The following is a 21,584-nucleotide window of genomic DNA, read 5'->3' on the forward strand; positions in this document are numbered from 1 at the left end:
AAATACAGAGGGTGCCTCATCTCCCCACATGGATGTAATTTCAGTGTTTGCCAGAAGGGATTCTGGGGAATACTACCCTTTGCAAAGACAGGGTCTGGGGGAAAGGGTTTAAGATATGTGGCCTGTGAGATTGTCTTCTTAGATATTCATAAGGCTCATTAGCCTTTGAGCCCTAACGTTAAGGCTCTGAGAAGTCCTGTAGTAAAGCAACACATTTAACGTTGCCAGGTATTCAAATTCATTTCATTTTGAAACTTTTCATCTTTATAGCATCATTAAAATGCCATGGAACACTTGAAAAAGCTGGATAGACTTCCCCAGGCCTCCAGCTAGAGCCTGTTCAGAGCAGAGCGCATCCTGGGTTATGGGCTTGGGTGTTGCCCAGGATTCCTAGGGCACCCCACTGCTGTGGAGCTGTGGAGCCTTTCTGAGCAGATGAGAGCTGCTGTGGCTGGTGCTGGCAGCACAGACCTCATTGTCGTGAGTCAAGCGGCCACCCCTGCTCACTTGGATCTACAGTACTTGGCCAACAGCCTGATTGTGGCTGCCTCTGAGACAAGGAGTCCATGACTGACTTTTACAAAAAAGTGGTTGAAGTTAAAAACAGAGCCCTAGACCCAGATCAGTGAAGCTGTCTGACCACATCGGCCCTGTGTCCTTGGAGGATGCTGGTTTTACTCTCTGATTTTCAAAGGGGGGCTCAGGCACTTCTGGAGGGGAGATGCTCTTTTCTGGTTCATCTCCCCATTGGATGAGCCAGTGATGTTCAGGTGGAGCTGCCTCTGGCACCCAGGATGACCGAGGGTGGCACTAGGGTGACACTTTGGAAAAAGCCAAGAGGACTCTGAAGAGTCAGCACTGATCAGAGAGCCCAAGCCCATGAGTGCTGAGCTGCACCCATTAATGACGTGGCCACAGCATCAGAATATGCTGTGGGGCCAGGCCAAGCCCTGGCCCCCAGTCCAGGATTCTGACCCACAGGGCATTTGGTCGAAGAGCATATCCAACTCCTCTAGGAGGACCTACCACTTCCCCTCACACGACCACCTTTATTAACCTGCGGGTTTGGTCCCCTGGACAACCTCTTAGGGTTAGTTTTGTGTTGATGCTTCAATATTTGAAGAAGTGCTTTCTTTTCTTTAGTCTTAAAATATCTCATTCCAGTCTCAAGAACTGCCCTTGACCTTTGATGTTGAGGGTAAGAACACCATGTGTCCTGAGCCAGTCCCTCCCTTTTATAACATTGATTAGGATCTCTGTGATTTCATCTTTCCAGGCAGAAGGCATTCTCCCACTGACTCACTAGCTCCTAGTTATCTGTTACTCATTCATTCATTCCACAAATATTTCCAAAGGCCCCTCTAGTTACCAGGCATTTTCCAAGTGCTGGAAGTAGTGAACAAAACACTAGGGAATACTAGTGAATAGGGATTATCTAATCCCTATTCTGTTATAGTAGATAATTTTTTAAAAAAATATACAATGTGACATGCAAAGTACTCTGGTAGACCCTTAAGAAGTTTTCACAGGGAATAAGATAAAAGATGTAAACAACTGGTATCTTGTCTGGGAGTGTTTGCTTACAAAGAACGAGACCCCACTCAAACTAGCTCAAGTTAAAAAGTGGGGAAACCGGTAAGAATCAGGTGTCCCACAGAATTAAGTGCAGGAACCAGAGCAATCAGCTCAAACAGCCACCCTCCCTCCTGGTTACATGCACATTCTTATTCATTCATCCTTTCTCCCTTCCTCCCTCTTTTTCTCATCTCTCCCCTTTGTCTCAACCTCTTTCCTTATTCACTTCATCCTTTTCACCCCTCTAAGGTGGGAGGTGACTGGGGAAGGAAATAGTTGGTATTTCAACTGCAAACAGATACAAGCTAGAGTGTAATTAGGGCAGAAGAGCAAGGGCCACTAGAGTTAGAAGGTGGGGGGATACCTTAGAGCTCCATGGAATCAGGGAAGTCTTTCTGGAGGAGGTGCTATTTGAGTGGGGTCTGGTGTGAGGAGTGTCTGGATGCCTAGTAGAGAGCAGGGACCTTCCCCGGAACAGAGAACCACGTGAGTGGAGCACAGAGGGTAAGAATGCCCACTGAGAGCACGGGGGAACAGGCAGAGAGGATCCTTCCTGATCATCCAACTTACCGTCCTCCCTCCATCCCTGTGATCCTTTACCTGGATTTGTCTTCAGAGTGGCCAGGACTCTGCTGGTCTGCAGGCTACACTGCAGGGGCAGATGGGCTATGACTGAAGGGGACCGGGGCAGGTGGGGTTATAAGATCACAGCTGGGCAGGGCAGGGATGGGAGAAACGTTGCCCAGTGGAGACTCCGAGACCCGAGCAATGTGACAGGAAGTATTACCAGGTGGCAAAAGGGGTGGCCGCCCCTTCCCACCCACCTGTGTGTGACTCAAATATAAAGTCATCCAGTGACAGGAGCTTTGATGAACAAGTCAGATGGCAGGTGTGAGCCTCCAGTCTGCCAGTGATTTGCTGACTGATCGCTGGCATCAAGCAACTTAATGGTTTTTGGGTTCCTCTGTATTTATTAGCACTAAAAAATGACTGCTGTGTCAGTCATATCTGGTAACCTGAGTGGAGCCCTCTGCCTCTGGGCTGGGGCTTCCTGGAGCAGGTAAGGTGAGTTATGTATCATCCACACCTAGAGGTACAAAATCAAAAAGCCTTTTCACAGCCTCTGCCTTTTTCTTTTATTTATTTATTTTTTTTAGCTGGGGCCAGGAGGATTCATTTCAAGCATCTGCAGTGGGGCCAGTGCTTTTAGATAAGCATCTCGTGTTGATCTTACACCAAGTCAGTAAAGTAGGGATTTTCCCCACTTTTCAGTGAGCAAACTGAGACTCAGAAGTTGAGATACCTGTCGGAGGTCACACAGCTAGTGGCAGGGCTGGGACTTAACTCTCTCTGGTTCCAGACCCTTCCTGCTGGTGAGCCACCATGGGCACCTCCCCAAGACCTGGGGCCCTGTGGCAGATCACTGGGGCCCGTTCAGGGTGGGTCTGAGGCTGCCGCACAGGGCGCAGGGGCTCCAGATGGTTCTGCTGGAAGGGCTGCCGCGCTCCCTTCCACAGGCCTCTCCTCGACTCCCCAGTGAGCTCTGCACCAGCAATTGTCATGAAGACAAGGACCTGTCGCGGGCTGCTTCCCGCGGGTGTGGATGTGCTTTGAGTCGAACGCATCCAAGGGCACCTGCCACGCGCACTAGAAGCCAGGAGCGACAAGGCTTTCCCACATCAGGCGTCGGCCCAGGCAGAGCCCTGTCATATGTAGCTCACGCTCAGAGTCACACTCAGGAGATGGAGTTGCTGTCTGTCAGTCCTCTGCTTGAAGCACTGTCATCGTCAGGAAGTACCTACTGGACATCCAAAGGATCTGGGATCTGGTGTCTTGGGTACATTTCCTTCCAGGAAACCACCTGCTATGTGACGTCTGGATTTCCTCTTCTCTGAAACGGGGGGTGGTAAATAATGTGTCCTGGGGACCTGGGTGTCGCTGTTGTAAGGAAAACCTAAGGCGACATCAAGTGCGTTACAGGCTGTGAGGCACTGCCGGGTGTTGTTATTGTTAGGACAAGCTCGTGGGCAAACTCGTGTGCAAGCTCGTGGGCAAGGGCATGGGCCTTCCTTCCTGTAAGCTCCATGAGGACGAGGAGGGCTTCCCTGTGAGACCAGCTTTCACCTCGCCCAGCCAGCCCCGTTCACTGAGGGTCCAATGTGCAGATGGCAGTCTTAGCTGTAGCCCTGCCTGGGGTTGAAGCTGAGCTTCTTCGCCCTGGAGTGTGGTTTAGAGGGAGATGCTCAAACTTATGTGCAACAGAATCACCTGGGAGCTTTTGAAGTTCAGATTCAAGGGCTTCCCACCCAGAGATTCTAATGCACTAGGTCTGAGATGGGGTCAAAAAAAAACGATTTTATGAGTTTGTCATGTGAAGTTGAAATTCAGGCAAGGACCAGTTAAATAGGGCCCAGCTCAGAGTCCCAGAGGTCAGCACAATCTCCAGGAGGAGGCCTCTGGGTAGCTCCAGCTTCCTGGCATGTGGGGGTGGAGAGGTTGGGGGTTCGTTTCTCTTGCAGAGGACGCAGCAAGAGTCCATTTATGCTGACGGGAAGCCAGGAAGCGTGTTAGGAAAAGGAAAGAGAAGGTGGTCGCTGAGAAGAGCCCCGGCAGGCTTCAGCAGGGATGGGAATGGGCTGTGAGCCCCCGCCCGCGGGGGCGGGGACTGGGAGCCCAGAACTGTGACCGGCAGAGGGGCCCAGTGGCCAGTTAACAGGGCGTGTCCTTCTGTCTCTCCCCAGATCGTGTTCCGGAAGATCAGCGACGTGAAGCGGGAAGAGGAGGAGCGCATGAAACGGAAGAATGAGGCCCCCCTGATCTTGCCGCCAGACCACCCTGTCCGGAGGCTCTTCCAGAGGTTCCGGCAGCAGAAAGAGGCCAGGCTGGCGGCCGAGAGGGGCGGCCGCGACCTGGACGACCTGGACGTGGAGAAGGGCAGCGTCCTCGCGGAGCACGCCTCCGCCAACCACAGCCTGGCGAAGGCCAGCGTGGTCACCGTGCGCGAGAGCCCCGCCACGCCCGTGCCCTTCCCGGCGGCCTGCCCCGCGGGGCTGGGCGTGTCGGACCACGCCAAGCTGCACGCGCCCGGCTCTGAGTGCCAGGGCGCCAAGGCGGGCGACTGCGCCAAGCGCAAGGGCTGGGCCCGCTTCAAAGATGCATGCGGGAAGGGCGAGGACTGGAACAAGGTGTCCAAGGCCGAGTCCATGGAGACGCTCCCCGAGAGGACCAAGGCGTCAGGGGAGGCCACGCTGAAGAAGACGGATTCGTGCGACAGCGGCATCACCAAGAGCGACCTGCGCCTGGACAACGTCAGCGAGGCCAGGAGCCCCCAGGACCGCAGCCCCGTCCTGGCGGAGGTCAAGCACTCCTTCTACCCCATCCCGGAGCAGACGCTGCAGGCCACCCTGCTGGAGGTGAAACACGAGCTGAAGGAGGACATCAAGGCCCTGAACGCCAAAATGGCAAACATCGAGAAGCAGCTCTCTGAGATTCTCAGGATATTAACTTCCAGAAGATCCTCTCAGTCTCCCCAGGAGCTGTTTGAAATATCTAGGCCCCAGTCCCCGGAATCAGAGAGAGACGTCTTTGGAGCGAGCTGAGAGGCCCGTTCATGCAGAGTCGAAGTCGGAAACCCGCCACCCCGCCCTAGGCGACACCCCCACCACACACCTACATGACCAACCACCTTCCGAGTAGGCTTTTCCGGACAGAAGCCCGAGTGGGACCAGTTGCTTAGGCTCACGCTCTCTCTCAAAGCCGTGGGAAGCGAGTGCGCGGCCTCCGCCGCCGCCAGCTGCCGCGGAACTGCCTCTGCACAATCTCGCAAGAGGGGGCATGCTGTCTACGGGTGTTTCCCTTCATTTTTAATTTTTTACTGCCATGATATTTGTAAAAGATGAAAACTATCAGGAAAGAGCAGCAGCCATTTGGATATTGGTGGGGGAGCCCCAAGAACCCCTCACGTATATACCATGCTGGGCTCCTTCGCCAAGACCCCCAAAGACTGAGATGGGCCCAGGGATTTCCCAGCATTCCCTGTCCTTGTACAGCCTTCGTCTGACCTCACCGTATATTTTCCTACAGTCGTCATTTGTAACAAGCTCGGGACAAGGGGAGCCTGAGGGACAGGGAGGGCAGAGCCTTTCAACTTCTGGCTCCGGTGGCTAAAGCCGGAAAGCAGCCGAAGTGCTGTGGGTGCCTCCCATAGACGCTGAGGGCCGGGAACCCTCGGGTCTCCTTTCCCCAAAGACGTGAGCCACGCGCAAGAGCTGGAGAGGGGCCCTTGGGATCCAGCAGTTCGCTCTACGGGATGGCATCGTGCCACTGGCCTCGTCACACAGGCCCCCCTGCTTCTTTTCCTTCCCAGCCTCTCCCCACGTGCTCCCGTGGCAATCCTCAGGGTAGGGGGCATCGACAGGAAGGGTGATGAGCCCAGAGTTGCTTCCTTAGCAAAGCAGACACACACACACACACACACACACACACACACAACCTCAGAAAAATGATTGTAGCAAGTGCTATGTTTATAACTCTCGATGGGGTCGCCCTTCAGAAGTTTGTATTTTGTTCACAGCATGCAGTCACTATAGGACATGTGGGAGCCAGGCTTGGCCTTATTTTAAAACTAATCTCTTTACCTCCTACTAATGTCAGTAGGACTTCAAGAGAAACCGTGTCAAATCACAGGGTCATGATTGTATGTACTCACTTCAGGAGCTGGAAAAAGAGAGGGAGGCACTGGGTTTTCCAGCTGTCTGGTAACCTGATGGGGAGCAGTTACGGTCCAGGGGGAGGGTCCAAGCTCAGAACCATGATCATGGGGTGGCCTGTGCCACAGTGCTGGGGATGCTCTGCTGCCTCTCCTGACCTGGGGTTTGGTCATTTGTGTGCTCGGGTGTCTTTCAATGGTGCCTGAGAAAGGAAAGAGAAGAGGTCTCTCCTAAGCAAGGCGGGGCTCACCCAGGTGTACGCCTGCAGAGAGGAATCAGACTCTTAAAAGTTGACAAGAACTGAAGGTTGAAAGCTCAGTTCTAAGAACTCTGCTTTAAGAGAGTGCAGTTAGGGGTGCAGATGGTCTGGACCGCAGTGACAGCAGGGAACCGTCCTGGCACTGACCTTGTATACGTGTTATGCTGCAGCAGCCCCATCCTGACCACCTCTGCCTGGCGCTCATTGCTTTGCTGCAGAGTCTGGACCTAGTGCTGATTTCCCTCATTCTGAGGGGGACCTGACAGGTTGGGACCTTTCCTACCAAAGATATTCAGTGTTTCTGAAAGCCTGTTGTCTGGGCCCACCCGCCCACCTGCTCAGTGGCCATGGCAGGACCCAGGACTTGGCCCTCCCTGGTCTGTGTGGAGTGGGACTGTCCTCTCCTGGCTCTCAGGGTTGGCACAGATGGTCCCGGGGAGCAAAGTCTGGAGGCCAAGGCCAGGCGCCTTCCCCTGAGGCCCTGCACACTCTTGTAGCTTCCCACTTGGGGTGGCCCCAGACTACCTACGGCTGAGAAATTGTTAGACATAGCCCCAGACGGAAGCATACAAAGAAGGGGAAGTGAAATTTCCTGAGGCTGAGTCGTGATTGTGATTTTTGGATAAAGCCATGGGCCTTCCCTGTCTTTATCTTGAGAGGCTGCCAATTAGTCCTTGAGCAGGGGCTGTAAAATATCTAGAATCCTATCTACCATCTTCCCCTCAAGTCTGCCTTCCTTAAACATGCTCCTTCACTGACTTCCAAAGTTTTGAACCTGCTACATTTAAAGCAGAGCAAGCAAGGGCCCTAATGACTCTCACGTCCAGCTTCAGAAGCTCCTGCCCAGCTCCCCGGGGACTTGATGACAGGCTCTGACCCCGCCCCCCAGCACCCCGCAGGCCAGTGTGGCCAGGCCCGTCCACTTCCCTTCGTCTCTGCCTGAGGGACACAGGTGTCTATTCGGAAATGAACCCCCGTCTGGGTTTGAGGGGCACAGATGCTGATGCGTGAGGCACTGAAGTCCAGACTTGTTGGGGCAGGGGGCGGAGGATAAAGCCCCACAAATGTTCTCCTACGACTGACTCTTAGGATCTAAACTAGGCTGGACCGGAAGCCCGGATCTGTTCATCTCGAGGTCACAGGGCCCATGACACGAGCTTGTGTGAGTGACAGTGTGGCTGGATGTGCTTTTGTCCTCCATCTAAGGATTTTAGGGACTTTTGCTGTAATTGTATTCTCTGGGAAAAAAGAAACTTTTTAAAATGAGCCAAACCTTTTCTTTCATTTTCATGCTTTGGGCTAATTGCCTACTCTTGCCTGAATGCTGCTCTGGGCTCCCGAGCAAGGACCGCGAGCTTCAGACCCCACCCACTGAGCCTGCCACTGGAAGCCGGCCATGCAGTGCTCTCCAGCGAGCACGTGCACCGACCGATAGAGAGCAGAGGTGCCAGGGTAATACCTTTGAATTACAGTATTGAATTCTTCAGCAAACCTATGAGGACCTTCAGTTACCATGGGGAAATCTTCTACTATGGCTCTAAGTTCTGCTTTAGTCCCTAGGGTGTAAGAAATTGTGTTTAGTGGTATCCTCCAAAGGCCTAATACAAGGGAGCGTTTTAACAGGCTTAGCGGGTAAGGTTTTAGCACTAGAGGAGAGGGGACATTCTGCTAAAGGAAGGGGTTAGAATGGGGCAAAGGTAGCTGTGGAGGAGGTGGAGCAAAGGGGCTGGGGGAACCGCAGTTGGTGCTGCCAAGGAAGGGGCTTCAAATGCTTTTAAACCTTTTTTAGTTATTTTCTTCAGTTAATTTATACGTAGTATTGTATGAAGAGGCAGTTTTAGAATCCTGACTGCTTAGAAGCCTCTAGGTACCAATGAAAATCGTTTTCTCATTTAGATTCTTTAGTTCAATTACTGTGATCTTCTAATTGACTCCGGAGAAAAGTTTAGGGGTATTGAGAACTCCTCATAATGACCACTGATCATCTTTAGTAAGGTTGGCCCGTTGTGCCAGAAATGCACACAAGGCAAAAATACACTTTTTTAACATAAAGCCAGCTGGAGTCCCTGAAGGAGGGCCACCCTTTGAGCATTTAGGTGACTGGGAATAAACCCCATTTATTTTCTTGAGAGCCAAAAAAAATTCCTAAATAGTCTGAAGGGGGTGCTTTCAGGATTGGGAGTTGTATTTTGTTTTACTGGGACTGTGCCTTTCACGGATACACTTTTCTTCTCAAGGATGGCCTTTGCCCTTGTTGTCTGCCTCATGACCAGGGATCTCCTGTCACACAGAAATTTTCCTGGCAGTTAGCTGTCAATCTGGTCTTTCCATGATCAGTTTATCCTCTCTCGGGGTCTTTTTGCTTTGGAGATCAAGTCTTTCATAAGGAAGTGGCAAGCACTTTGATAGATTTATTTGCTGGAGGACCCAAGACCACTGATATTATTTTTAGTTTTTACTTTCAAAAATTCTAAAGTAATTATACCAAAATTATAGTGCACTCCTAAACAAGAAAACAAGTGAGTAGGATGAACGCTGAAACAGAAAGAATGAAGCATTTGAACAGGTTCTGAATAAAGCAGTGGAGCTCAACCAAAGGGTAGGAGCCAGAATCCAAGAGGAGACCCCCCCCAAACCAGAAGCAAGGGAGACTCGAGAAAGCAATGAGCACCAAGGGCTCAGTGAGGGTACCCTGCTCAATTCTGAAGGAATTCCAAGGGTCACTGTCCCTTGAGGGTCGTTTCCTTTGCAGTTAGGGACAAGCAACCTGTAGGAAACGATAGGCGAGTCCTGAATTGCAGTTCCTCTGCTATTCCTGAGAACTCATCTCCTTTTGCAATTTTGAGCTTGCCTCTCTACTTAGGTTCACAGAGCCAGCTGTCAAAGTGTTGTTCAGGTCTCTGTGGGGACTAAACGAATGCCTTAGGAACACCAGGCACAGAAGGAGCCTAATCTCCCCTTATTGCATTGACCACCTTACGGCACATGTACCTTCTGGGAAATTTTGGGAGCCCTGGTGGTGATACAAGTCGATGTGCATTTGATGAACAGATTGTACAGTGTTTTGCAATAAAGATGCTTAGCCTTAAGACCCTTGAATGGAACTCCAGCTGTGGTGGAGCTGCCAACACTCTTTCCCCCTTCCTCCCTCCTCACATAGTGTTGCTTAAACAGGAGGCCCACTGCGGGCACTCGGGCCCCCGGACAGCCTCTCTTCTGTGGAAATCATTGCACTGCCTTCTCGCTCGCTTCAGTAAGGACTACCTTCACCAGCTCTTGTGCCCTCCGGTGGGGCGGATGCCACAGTCTTCTCAGCGCCGACTGCAGCCGTCAGAGAAACCACCATTCTTCCAGGAACCAAGGAGTTCACGTGGAGAAGTTTTCATTCCCACCCCACCCGCATCCAACAGATGAAAAGAATCAATGTGAATTTGATGAAGCTTAAATTAGTTTCACATGAAACTTCATTCTCATGGGCGTCTATCAGACTTTTTCTGGAGCCTCTAGAACTGGACTTGAATTACCTGCAGGTGCCGGACCCGGTGCGTGCTCCCCCGGCCGGCCATGAAACTTTCCTTAGAGCCGTTGTCTCTTTCTCTGTGACTTCTGGGTCCATTCGTTGTACAATGAGAAGTTCACGGATCTCGTGTCAGGATATGGACCGCTTTTATGTCAAGAAAGATGCAATCCCCCAATGAATGTATTCTCTTAATATTCAGACACTGTATTTGTGTGTCGGTTGGACGGTCCACAGCCAACATTCTGCCAACACCGCAAGGACACCTGCTCCCAAGTAGTTTGTCACTCTGGGGCTTCTCCTTATACTAACACTCTTTCCACTGAGTCCTGCCAAATCCTTCACGGGGTTTTCTTTTTCCTTTGCATCTGTCACCTTGTCCAAATGAGCATGAATAAACAGAAGTGCAAATGAGCCGATACTATTTTTGTGGCCAGCGGAGGACGCTGCCAGGAACTCCCCTGTATGTCTGCAACTTGGGAATGTGAAGAGGAACATGTGGGCCCCTCCATTGGTGATATTCCCTTTCAACATTTTTAAACAAGCACAAATGATATTTGTAAAAAAAAAGTTTAATTTTATTTATTATGGTAATAAACTATTTTATACATGATGCTTAGTTTTGCCTTTTCTTATATGATCTCAATTGGGTGTTCTGACCTAAAATGACAGAGCAAAAATGGTACTTCTATTTCTTTCCGGAGCTTGGCAAGCTCTAATTTAGAAGCACTTACAGTTGCGGTTTTTGGAGAACTTAAATTCTAGAGACACCAAGAGTGTGTGTCAAAGTACCACCCAGCAAGGTAACAACTGTGAAGTTACTTTGCAAGATGATCTTGAAATAGAGCTGTGTCTGCTATACCCGGGTACAGAGATGTCTTCAAAACCGGGCATCGCTGGAAAATCGTGCGATGACACATTGATTTAATGCATATCTGAAACCGCCCTCTGCTTAGACGTGAACTTTATTTTTAACAGTTTGGATTGAGATCTGTACAAGACACGAATGCTTTCCCGCCATTTATAACACAGTGTAAAAACTGGACCTTTTCAGAAAGGTCGTGACTCCGTGTCCACAGCATGAATTGGATGTGTGCTTAACTCACTGGTGGTCTCGGAATCTTGAAGGCAGAGAGCTGCTCGGCCCCAGCTAGCGGGTCCTCTGCACCAGCACTGCCAACCCGAGCTCTCTTTTAACACCAGCGGGCCACGTTTCACAAACGACACTTTGCTTTTTACCGGCAGGACTCTGCTTGATCTCATGAGGCCCCACCCTATTATTGAATGACATCGCAGAAAAGCATAATAATAATAATGGAAGGGTATATTGCTTAAAATTCCACATGACTGATGTTCATTTTAAAGGTCCCATCTAATAAAGCACTAAACATTGCATTCTTTAGATAGCCTTGATGGCAGGGAAAAAAAAACTCTTGTGAATACAATCTTTATAATTAATCAAAAGGACTAGTAATACAGAGCCAAGGAATACACTTTGGGTGACAGATGGGTTTCCACTATTAGAAGAAGAGAGATTTTGTTGCTTTGTTTTAAAATAAAATAGTTTCCCTGAAGAAAAGGCCCCAGAGAGCTTCCCAGCGGGCGCAGAAAGGCCGGCCCCGTGGGGGTTCCCCGGGTTCCCCACAGCTGGCCCTGTGGAATGGATACGTTTGCTAGAAAACCAACTCGTTATATTATGGCTAATTTCTTACACTTAGTCAACATATTATTTTAAATAAGCAAGTGAGCAGGATCACTATCTCTAAGGGGAATCCCCTCCCACTAAATTACTACTCTCCCAATGTATAGATCATTATACAACTATACAAGATTGGTACATAATTTTTTGCTAGGTCTGCAGTCTTGAATAGAATGAAGGGTTTTCTATGGTCACTTCAAGCAAATGAATCTGAAGAAATAATACAATACTGCTAGATCTCTCGTGTGGTCCTAAGAATTAGTCAAAGTGACTTAAGACATGGCTGTCCCTCAGCTCTCTCGCTTGCCTCCTTGGGGATCGTCTTGGCCATCATGCCTGGAGCTCTTTGGCTTTTGCTGGGTTGGGTCAGAGGGTCCTGGGGCTGGGAGTGACCTTGGACCTCGTCTAGTTGTTTCCCAGCCCCGAGCCTGAAGCTGCCTAGGGCCGATGATGCGCAAAGTGATGTGTCAGCAGTTCCCCAGCTGGAGCTGCTCAGGCTGCCCGGGCTCCTCAAGTCTTTCAGTTAGAGCAACTCCGAGATTTTAGTTCTTGTGCATGAAGAGAAAGATACCATCATTTTCACGTAGTAGTTGGGGAATAGCAAGAAGCTAGAGGAAGAAAACAAGGGTCCTGGATGATCGGCATACCAGTTACTGAGTCCTCAAATGCACGGCTGAACAGTCATCATTTCCTGACTCCTGAGAACCACTCCAATCATGTCGTAGCTGAAAGCCAGTTCAGGGTTATTACTCTCAAATACAGGGTACGGCTCAAATAATGCCCCTTCTTACAAAATCATAAGCATCACACTCAAGTGTGCCTTATGACATTTTGGGTGAAATGTTCAAATTAAAACTATACATTATTACATCCATATTATTACCCTACCAACCACACTCAAGCAGGCCTTACTTCTGCTGGACCCCATATATTCCAATACAGGTTAATGAATGAATAAACTTATTTTATATAAATGGTGTCTCTGAAGAGTTCAGAATCTTTTCTAGTATTTATACATGTGCATACACTTCCTTATAACCATCTTCACACTCCCTCTTTGTCCCCCTTGGAAAGCCCTGCCCCTTCAGCCACACTCCCTCGGACAGACCACAAGTCCCAAATCAGCGCCAGTCCATGAGGCTGTACTGTATTCGTCTGAGTGCTCACTCTTCCCCAGCCTCGTGCCCTCCTTAAAAACGCCCGGTGCCTTGGAATCGCCTGCCTGTGTCTCCTTTACTGAGCCAGCTGCCGAGGCCACTGCTGCCCTGCTCTGCCGGCCCCCCGTGGCCTCTGCCCTTTGCAGCTGCCCGCTCAGCTCCTCTGCATCCGCCCCCCATCCACACAGAGCGGCTCGGAAGAAAGAACATCAGCAAAATGACTGAGTGCAGCAAAATGTACTCGGAGAGTTTAAATCACGCTGAGTTAACAACCACGGCCAGCACACAGTAACAGATCACCAATGTGAGACAGTCTGACACAGACCAGGGCCAAGGGAACCCAAGACGATCCAAGTCATGTGCTTGAGATGTTTTAAGTTCTCCCATCATCGGGCACACTACAGATTCAAATTTTTAAAAGTTTATTCACCTACCCCCGCTCTCACTGCTCTAAAAAAACCCCAAAACCTGAAGCCAAACAAGTATTCTGAATTATCTGCCATGTGAGGCCATTAGTAGCCTGTCAGCACCTTTCCAGAGGAATGAAGAATTAAGAGTTATGTAAGTGTGTTTAAACATTTTCCTCAAAAAATATTTAAAACCATTCTACAAAAAAGTGACTTGTGTGATAGAAAAAGCTCCACTTTATTTGAAACAAAACCAAGCAGTATAAAGCACTGAATGCGAACCACTGAGTGGGAAGACGGCAGCGGGACTTGGTGGGGAGAGGAGGCCCCGGGAAGCCATCCTTACCCTTCATGACTCTCCTGATAGCACCTGTCCGCAGCGCGCTGTGCCCTGGTTTCTAAACTCTGCTTCCTTCCGTGGACGTGATGAACTGTCTGGTAGGGGCACTGCACGGTGACTGCTCTGCAAACCCAGGGAACGAGCAGCCAAGTGTAGGTCGCCACGATGAAGTTCCAAAAACAGGTCTCCTTGGGTGCGGGCTCCTTGGAGTGTCACGGAACACACTCTATCACTTTACCGGGTAATTAGAAACACGGCTGCGACTCTGCCCCCTCCCTACTGAGACCACACTGCAGGGCATGGGGGAGGGGGGCACGGAAATGCCACCAAAATGTTTTGGAAATATTGCCCAGTGAAGGACAGGCCTATCACCAGTCAGGATTTCTGGGCCTCAGTCAAAAAATGCCCATTACTTTTAATTCTTAGCAAAGGAGAAAAAACCCAGAGGGCCTTTGGGCACTGGGGACCACAGTGTCACCACGGGCAGATGGGCAGGACGCTACAGCTGGGCCCCAGCTCACTCAACAGGAAAAGGATGGTGGGGGGAGATGATCTCTGTGTCCCTGACGGTGGAGACTCCGGTTGTCGATTTTCTACGAGAGTTCAATCTTCCAGTCCTGGAGTGAGGTCCCTTCCACAAAGGAGGAGCAGGTCAAGCGCTGGCCCCTTGGAGGTCACCGTGGGCCGTGAGGGCAGGGAGAAGCACCATTTGCCTTGGAGGCCGAGCGCAAGGCCAGCCGGGGCCCATGGCCTCAGTTCTCGGAGTACGTCTGGGCCCAGGCGATGCCCACGTGGGAGTAGCAGTACAGGAATCCCAGGACAGAGAGGGTCACCCACGGCCAGCCTGCAGCGGGGGCAGAGACAGAAGAGCGGTTAGAAACGCCGGAGTGGGGCCCCCACCGGTGCAGCCTGTCCCCCCGAGGAGAAGGCAACCTAAGAAAGAACACGGGCTTCGGTTCACAGCTTGAGACAGGAGCCTCCTGGAACGTTCGCTGTAACTGGAATGCCAGCCAGGCAAAGCTCACACCCCCATTGGGTCAGCATCAAATGAGGGGTGTGCTATCATAAATGCAAATTATGTTTAGAAGAAGGACAAGCTTTTAAAGAATACATATTTAGAAGACTAAAGCAGTTAATAATAACAAAAGAACAACAGTCCATGAGACCCACAGTAAATCTCAAATTATTACATTAAATCTCAAGTAAATCTCAAATGATCAATGATTATATTGAATTCAGTGTCATCGGTAAGCACACAGACGGGGGAGCCTAAATTAAACATTTGCTTTCGAAACTCACACCTTTTAGTGGTTCCTTCTACAAGTACTTTGAATATCTGATGTCCTTTTCTTTATCCTTCTTCGTTTAATTAACAGCCCTTTCTGCTGAGTATTTGTTTCTTAATGATCTCCATGCCTTACACATGTTTCACGTATTCAAACATTCACTGGGGACTCTGGGCAGCCAGAGGTGCTGTGGGAGGTACCACTGCGGAAGGCACGGTGCTCCACTCCAGCTTGGCACAGACAGACACACACCACTGGGGGTTAGGAGCCATGTGTATAAGCCCGGTAATGATGTGTGCAGAGCACACGCAAACTGGACCGTGTGGGACGAGCAAGAATTCGTCAGGTGGAAAGGGACGGGACAAGGTACCAGAGGGGTCACCGGAAGTGTGAACACCACAGGCCCTTCAAGGAACAGGGATCACGTGACGTGGCCACCCCACAGGGAGGGGCGGGTGGGGAAGGGGCAGGAGTAGGGAGGAGGCATGGGGAGCCACTGCGGGTTATTACAACTGTGCAAGGCTCTTCTCGCCACGCCAGCCATCAGCGGCTACTATTAGTAACACAGCAGCACGGTGGTTAAGAGTGCAGGCTCTGAAGGGGGATTAGGCACAAGCTCAAGTCCTGGCTCTGCCACTTGCCAGCTGCGTGACCTTGAGCAACTGAAGAAATATCAAATGTAAAATGAGGAGGGATAGAGTAACGTACTTAAGTATCTTTATAAGGTCCCATGGACTAAATTATGCCCCCCACCCAAACTCCTATGCTGCAACCCTGATCCCCAGGGTGCTGATACTCCGAGGTAGAGCCTTTGGGAGGGAAACAGGAGAGATGAGGTCATGAGGGTGGGGCTCTCGGGATGGGATTAGTGCCTTTATTACAAGAGATACCAGAGAGTTTGCTTCCCTTCCTTTCCCTTCCCTGCTCTCTTGTACCAGATAAGAGCACAGAGAGAAGGCAGTTGACTTTCAGCCAGGAAGAGGGTCCTTACCAAATTAGCCGGCACCTTGATCTCAGACTTCCCAGCTTCCAGAACTGTGAGGAATAAACGGCTGTCGTTTAAGCCACCTGGTCTGGTATTTTGTTACAGCAGCCTGAGCTAACTGAGACGTAAGGGTGCTGTCCAGTGATGGCCCGTGGCCCACAGTGGGCACTACAGAAAGGCAGTGATAACGGAGATGAGAGCACAAAGAAGTCTTTCTCCAACAAGACTGGAGCAACACCAGGGAGGTCAAGCCCTACTGTTTCCAGCTTGTTCCTTGGCCCTGCTCAGCGCAGGAATTCTCCCAGGTCCTGAAGGTGAGGCAAGAAAGGGGAGCAGAGAACCCCCAGTGGCCTGGCTCTGGGACCAGCCCTGATGCCCCGCCCCCTGGCTGACAACAGACAGGAACTGGAACAAATCACCACACACTTCATGGCTTCAAATAACAGCAATGCATTCTAGAGGCCATAAGCTTGACATCAGGGCGCTGGCAGGGCCACCTTCTTTCTGAGGGCTCCACGAGGGACTCCTTCCTTGCCCCTTCCAGCTTCTAGTGACCCCAGGTATGCCCTGACCTGTGGCAGTGTCCCTCTAATCTCTGGCCCGTCTTCACACGGCCTCCTTCCCTGGTCTCTCTGTGTCCTCTCCGCTTGTAAGGACACACGTCCTTAGACTGAGGGCCCACCCGCAATCCAGGATGATTTCCTCGCAAGATCCTTAATTAATTACACCTGCAAGCACCCTGGTTCCAAGTGAAGCCACAATTTGAGGTTCCAGTACATGTGACCTCGGAGGGCACTGCTCAGCACTGCAGAGTCAGATACTTTTTCAAGCTTCACGACGGACCCACCCTGCCTCCAGGCCATCAGCTCTCTCAACTCTGTGGCTCAGACACACACGCCAGGGGGCCTGTTAACACCTGCTGGGCAGTGGGCTCAGGGAACAGGAAGAGGGAAGGGGCTCCAGGTACAGGAAGTGCTCCCCAACTTCAGCTGTGCTTGGGATGAGGCATCAGCAGGGGGTTGGTAAACACAAAACCCAGAGGCCGGCTGTGGAGCTGAGGGTTGGGATGTTTCGTTTGCACAAAACTGGGCCTGGGGCATTGCACAGCCGTGCCTGGACACCCCCATGGAAGCGGCCGTGCAGCACACAGAATTCTAAGGAGAAACGTCCCCAACACCGCCCCGAGGTGAGGCACATACATGCGCAGTTAGGACCACAGCGGAGCCCTGAAAATGCTCCCCACAGTGACCGTGCCATCCAGAGAGGCAGCTACACAGCAGTTAGGAGGCTTGCAATCCCGACTCTACTAAGAGATACTAATAGGGTCTCAGTTTCTCCTTCTATACAATGGGAGGTCAAAAATAAACCATAGCATGTGAGGATCTCAGTCTGGGTAGTGCTTTTACAAAGTGTTTCAGAAAAGCAAAGGATTGCTATAGGACCCCCCTGAGCATTCTGTCACACACACAGACAGGCGGCCTTTTTAGTGCACGCGTGTTCCCCCCACAGACAGTAACCCCAGTGTGTACCGGACGATTACCTCTTACCCTTTCTTGACCTGAAGTGTAGTATGTGATGACAAGGAAAGGACAGATTCCGCAAGTCCCTTGCATGACATACAGCCAATATTTACCTCAGGTGCAGCCAGTACTGCACCTGAGCCTGTGCTGTGTGCCAGGCCCTGTCCTAGACACTGGCATCGCCATCTGGGGGTAGGCACAGGTGCAAGGTCTTGGACTGTGGTGGCTGCAAGGAGGCACCAATGCGGCTCAGGTGTATAGGGAGGACGTGCAGGGGGTGCTTGGGGCACAGCCTCCTCCTCATCAGGGCTCAGATGAGCCCAGGATCATAGGAGTGAAAAGAAACTAAGACAGGCTGTCGTTCTGGAGACATTCCAAGGGTTGCTACGATGTGCCGTCATCGGGCTTGTCGGCTGTTAACCAAAAAGACAGCACCACAGAGGTCCGTCCTGACAAATGAGCACACCTCATCCTGCAGTCCTCCCGCCCCATGGCCTGTCCCTGCTCTGTCCTTCTCTGCTCTCCATTCTCACCAGCATTTCCAATGTGCGGCGTCCAGTCAACTTCCACATCCCCACGGCCCTGACCCTGTACATGCACATGCACATGCACACACACACGTGCTCCATGAACGTGGATCATAAAGCCTGGGGAGCAGCGAGGTGCTTCTTGGTCAAAGGAAAAGGTCCTTCTTGAGAGGGTACTTTAGGGTCAAAGCCGCCTGCACACCCTGCACAGTCACGGCGGGGCCCCCAGAGTGAATGAGCTGTGTAGCTTCCCAGTGGGCTTTTGATGCCTGGACCTAACAAGGTCTCAACAGGTGAACGGTTTTAACAGTATTGAAGATATTATCAACAGGATGCTAGCAACTTAGACACCAGGTGTAAAAAATTAGATGATATAGTTAATAAGACAAATCATTTGACAGATACAGCTAAATGCATTTAAGTGGGATGTACAACACAAAGGATTCAATTAAGAGGACCAGTGTGTACACAGCATAATAGATGGAGCAATGAGATTTAGGCGGCTGCACCACGATGTTGTTAATAAGGGAGAGTGAGGTGTGCAGTAACTGCGGCTAATGAGAACCCGGCAGAACAGCGGGGAAGGCTGCAGCTAATGCAAAGTGACTGTGTCGTTTTACTTGAGGTCTCTGTGCCTGAGCAGTTCTCCGAGCAGTTCCATCACTGTGAAGGGGCTGGAAAGGCAGCGCCTCGGGACAGCGAAGGAGAAGATGACCAGCATGCAAGGGCCACGAGAAGGGAAGAGACACGTCGAATTGGTTTTCGGGGGAGTGAAGGGATAATCAGAACAAGAAGCGGGTCTGGTGAAAAAGTGTTCAAAATGTAACGCTGTAAAACGATACAGCCACAGCGGAAAACAACATGGGGGTTCTTAAAAAATTAAACATAGATTTACCACACAGACACCCAAAAGAGCGGAAAAGAGCAACTAGGAGAGACATTTGCACACCCAAGTTCACAGCAGCATTACTCACAGCAGCCGACGGTGGAAGCAGCCCAGGTGTCCGGTGACAGATGAAAGGATCAACAACACGGGGCGCATGCGTACAATGGAGTAGTTCTCGGCCTTCAAAAGGAAATTCTGACACTTGCTATGACATCCGTGCACCTTGAAGACATTAGGCTGAATGAAGCCAGCCACAAAAGGACAGATACTGCATGGTTTCCACTTACTCGAGGAACCTGGAGCTGCCAGACTCAGGGACACAGAAAGTACAGGGGTGGCTGCCGGGGGCCGGGGCGCGAGGAAGACGAGGGAGTTATCGTTTGATGGGTACAGAGCTTACGTTTCTCGTTTCTCGAGACGCAGAGACTTCTGGAGCTGGAGGGTGGTGGTGGTCGCACAACAACAGGAGTATACTTAATGCCACCCTGGCCTGTACACGTAAAACTGGTTAAGATGGTAAATTCTGTGTTGTGTATAATTTACCACAATTAAAAAATTTTTATGCTGAGTAAAAGAAGCCATTACAAAACTAACACACACCATATGCCTCCATTTATGTAAAATTCAAGTTGATTTACAGTGACAAAGGCACATTGGTGGCCACCTGGGGCTGGCCTAGAGGGAGGGGTCGGTGACAAAGGGCCGCTGGGAATCTTTGGGGGTGATGGAAGCATTTTGTATCTCGATTATGGGAATGCCTTCGAGGGCACGTACATCTGGAACATACCTTAAATGAAGGTACTTTATTGTGCATAAATTATTTCTCGATAAAGTCACTTAAAACATTTGTAAAGGCAACAGACCATGAGCACATCACAGGTTTATGGTAGGCTGCAATGTCCTGGGACATATATGCCCCAGGGTATTAAAAGGGAAGGTGCAGGAAGACGCATTTCATTTTTAAGTGATGATGCATCTTCAGTCCCGCCTCTCCCTCGGGTCAGGAGGACCTGCCGTGTGTAGGCTGAGCACCGGGTGCCCCAACCATGCGGTCTCCCCAGGGCCTTGGAGGAGGACAGCGGTGGTGGTTCGGCACCACTCGGGCACACTAATTAGTCAGCACAGATGTCTTCCCCAGGGAACACCCTGGTCCTTCCTAACAGGAGAGGAGTCAGAGTGACCCCCTCACAGGCTCGCTTGGCTGTCGGGTGGGGCAACACTCCTGCGCCTGTGGCTGCCATCTCGGCTCTAATGGGCTCTCAAAGGCCACATCCTACTGTCGCCCATTTGTAGAAGAAAGTGGCTGGTGACCAGCATATGAACAAACTTTTCAGAGAAGCCTTCTTCCTGCCCTTCCTCCCAGCCAGCCAGCACCTTGGTCTCTGTCTGCAGGTCCACAGTGTGTGGAGAACAGGCCATCTTCTATAGGGTTTGTAAAGCATTCATGATCTTTGGGAATCCTCACAGCACTCTGAGATAGGAATCACTTGCCTACACCAACATTCTTGCTGGGAGTCACACTGCTTCGGAAGGGCTCGGAGCCCACCGCCCAGGCCCAGGGTGTCAGGTTGGATTCTATTTGGAGAACAGTCTAAAGGACTTCAGTCTTTCCTTCAGTCTTATTTTGAATCACCCATCATTTATCTATCATTAACAATGCGCTGGCTTCCTTCCTCTATCCACCCAGGCAAGTTTTCTAGCCAGAGGCTCTGGCTCCCTGTTGCCCGTTGTCCCTTACTCATCCCCTGCTTGGGCGTCACCTTGCTGCGTCGCACTTCTCCTGAGGGGTGAGAAATACCGTGACCTTCCCAGCTTGGCTCTTGGGTGTCTAGAGCTGGGCAGATGGACTCTCACTTTCCAGGCCCATGGAGCAGCAACATTGCCCAGTGACTCAAAGCCAGTCTACGAAAGGAATAAGAGGAGCTTCCCACTACTCCTGAGAGCCGTCAGGCCATGGAGAAAACACATCTCACCTCCCCAGACAAACTCTCCTGGGGTGGACCCAGGTCTGCAAACGTGAAGGACAGATTATGATCATTCAGTGCCACCCACATACATATCCATCCATACCCCTGGGGATGCAGGTGCTTATAACATCCTGGTGAAGACCAATGTAAGGCTGGTGAATTTCAACCTCCTTTGCAAATGGGCAGGCTTAGAGAAGGATATCCAATGGGGAAATGGCATGAGAAGTTGATTTCAGGAGATGCTGCAGAGGAGAGAGCCACAGGTCTTAGTGACTGGTTGATGTGGGGACCAAAGAATGCATTTTCTCTCACGGACCCTGAGCCCTGCCTCACCCAGTACCCTCAGGCTGACACTCAGCTGGTACACATCAGAGAGACTACACCTGATGTCAAAAGGCCAATATGCTTCCCTACTAGTTAGTGAAAGCCACGGGCCCTGCCTCTCCCTCATGCCTGTCCCCTGATACAACCGTGAAAGGGGTAACAGCCAGCTCTGCAGGAACCTCCGGGACCTGCTCCAGCACGTGGCTGCCATCTTTTCAGATTGACTGGTCTGTGGCCATGTCTTAGCATTTGTTAGATATCTGGCATGCCACCCCTGACCCTATGCATACCTGCTCTGTATTGGCGGCATTTTCTACTCTGAGGCCAGTGCAGGCTGAGTGTGTCTTTCCTTAGAGAACTAGCTTGTGCACCGGATCCTAGTCCTTGGATGTTGGCTCTGGACCCGAGAAACAGCCCGACCCCTGC

At 50.9% G+C, this 21,584-nt stretch overlaps 2 protein-coding genes across 6 annotated transcripts in view; one reads left to right on the plus strand and one right to left on the minus strand.

Moving 5' to 3' along the window:
- The window catches only part of KCNH1 (potassium voltage-gated channel subfamily H member 1), a 318,994-nt gene extending 313,008 nt beyond the window's left edge, over window positions 1–5,986 (plus strand). For both annotated transcript variants that reach the window (XM_045838602.1, XM_045838604.1), the window contains exon 11: window positions 4,317–5,986. In XM_045838602.1, the coding sequence (XP_045694558.1) occupies window positions 4,317–5,174 (858 nt within the window). In that variant the 3' untranslated portion in view covers window positions 5,175–5,986. The remainder of the gene's footprint in view (window positions 1–4,316) is intronic.
- Window positions 5,987–13,552: 7,566 nt separating this feature from the next.
- The window catches only part of HHAT (hedgehog acyltransferase), a 230,201-nt gene continuing 222,169 nt past the window's right edge, over window positions 13,553–21,584 (minus strand). For all 4 annotated transcript variants that reach the window (XM_045838575.1, XM_045838573.1, XM_045838576.1 and 1 more), the window contains one exon: window positions 13,553–14,507. In XM_045838575.1, the coding sequence (XP_045694531.1) occupies window positions 14,416–14,507 (92 nt within the window). In that variant the 3' untranslated portion in view covers window positions 13,553–14,415. The remainder of the gene's footprint in view (window positions 14,508–21,584) is intronic.

The sequence above is a fragment of the Phyllostomus hastatus genome, unplaced genomic scaffold, assembly GCF_019186645.2.
Source record: "Phyllostomus hastatus isolate PE091 unplaced genomic scaffold, TTU_PhHast_1.1 phas_contig_283, whole genome shotgun sequence".
NCBI lineage: Eukaryota > Metazoa > Chordata > Mammalia > Chiroptera > Phyllostomidae > Phyllostomus > Phyllostomus hastatus.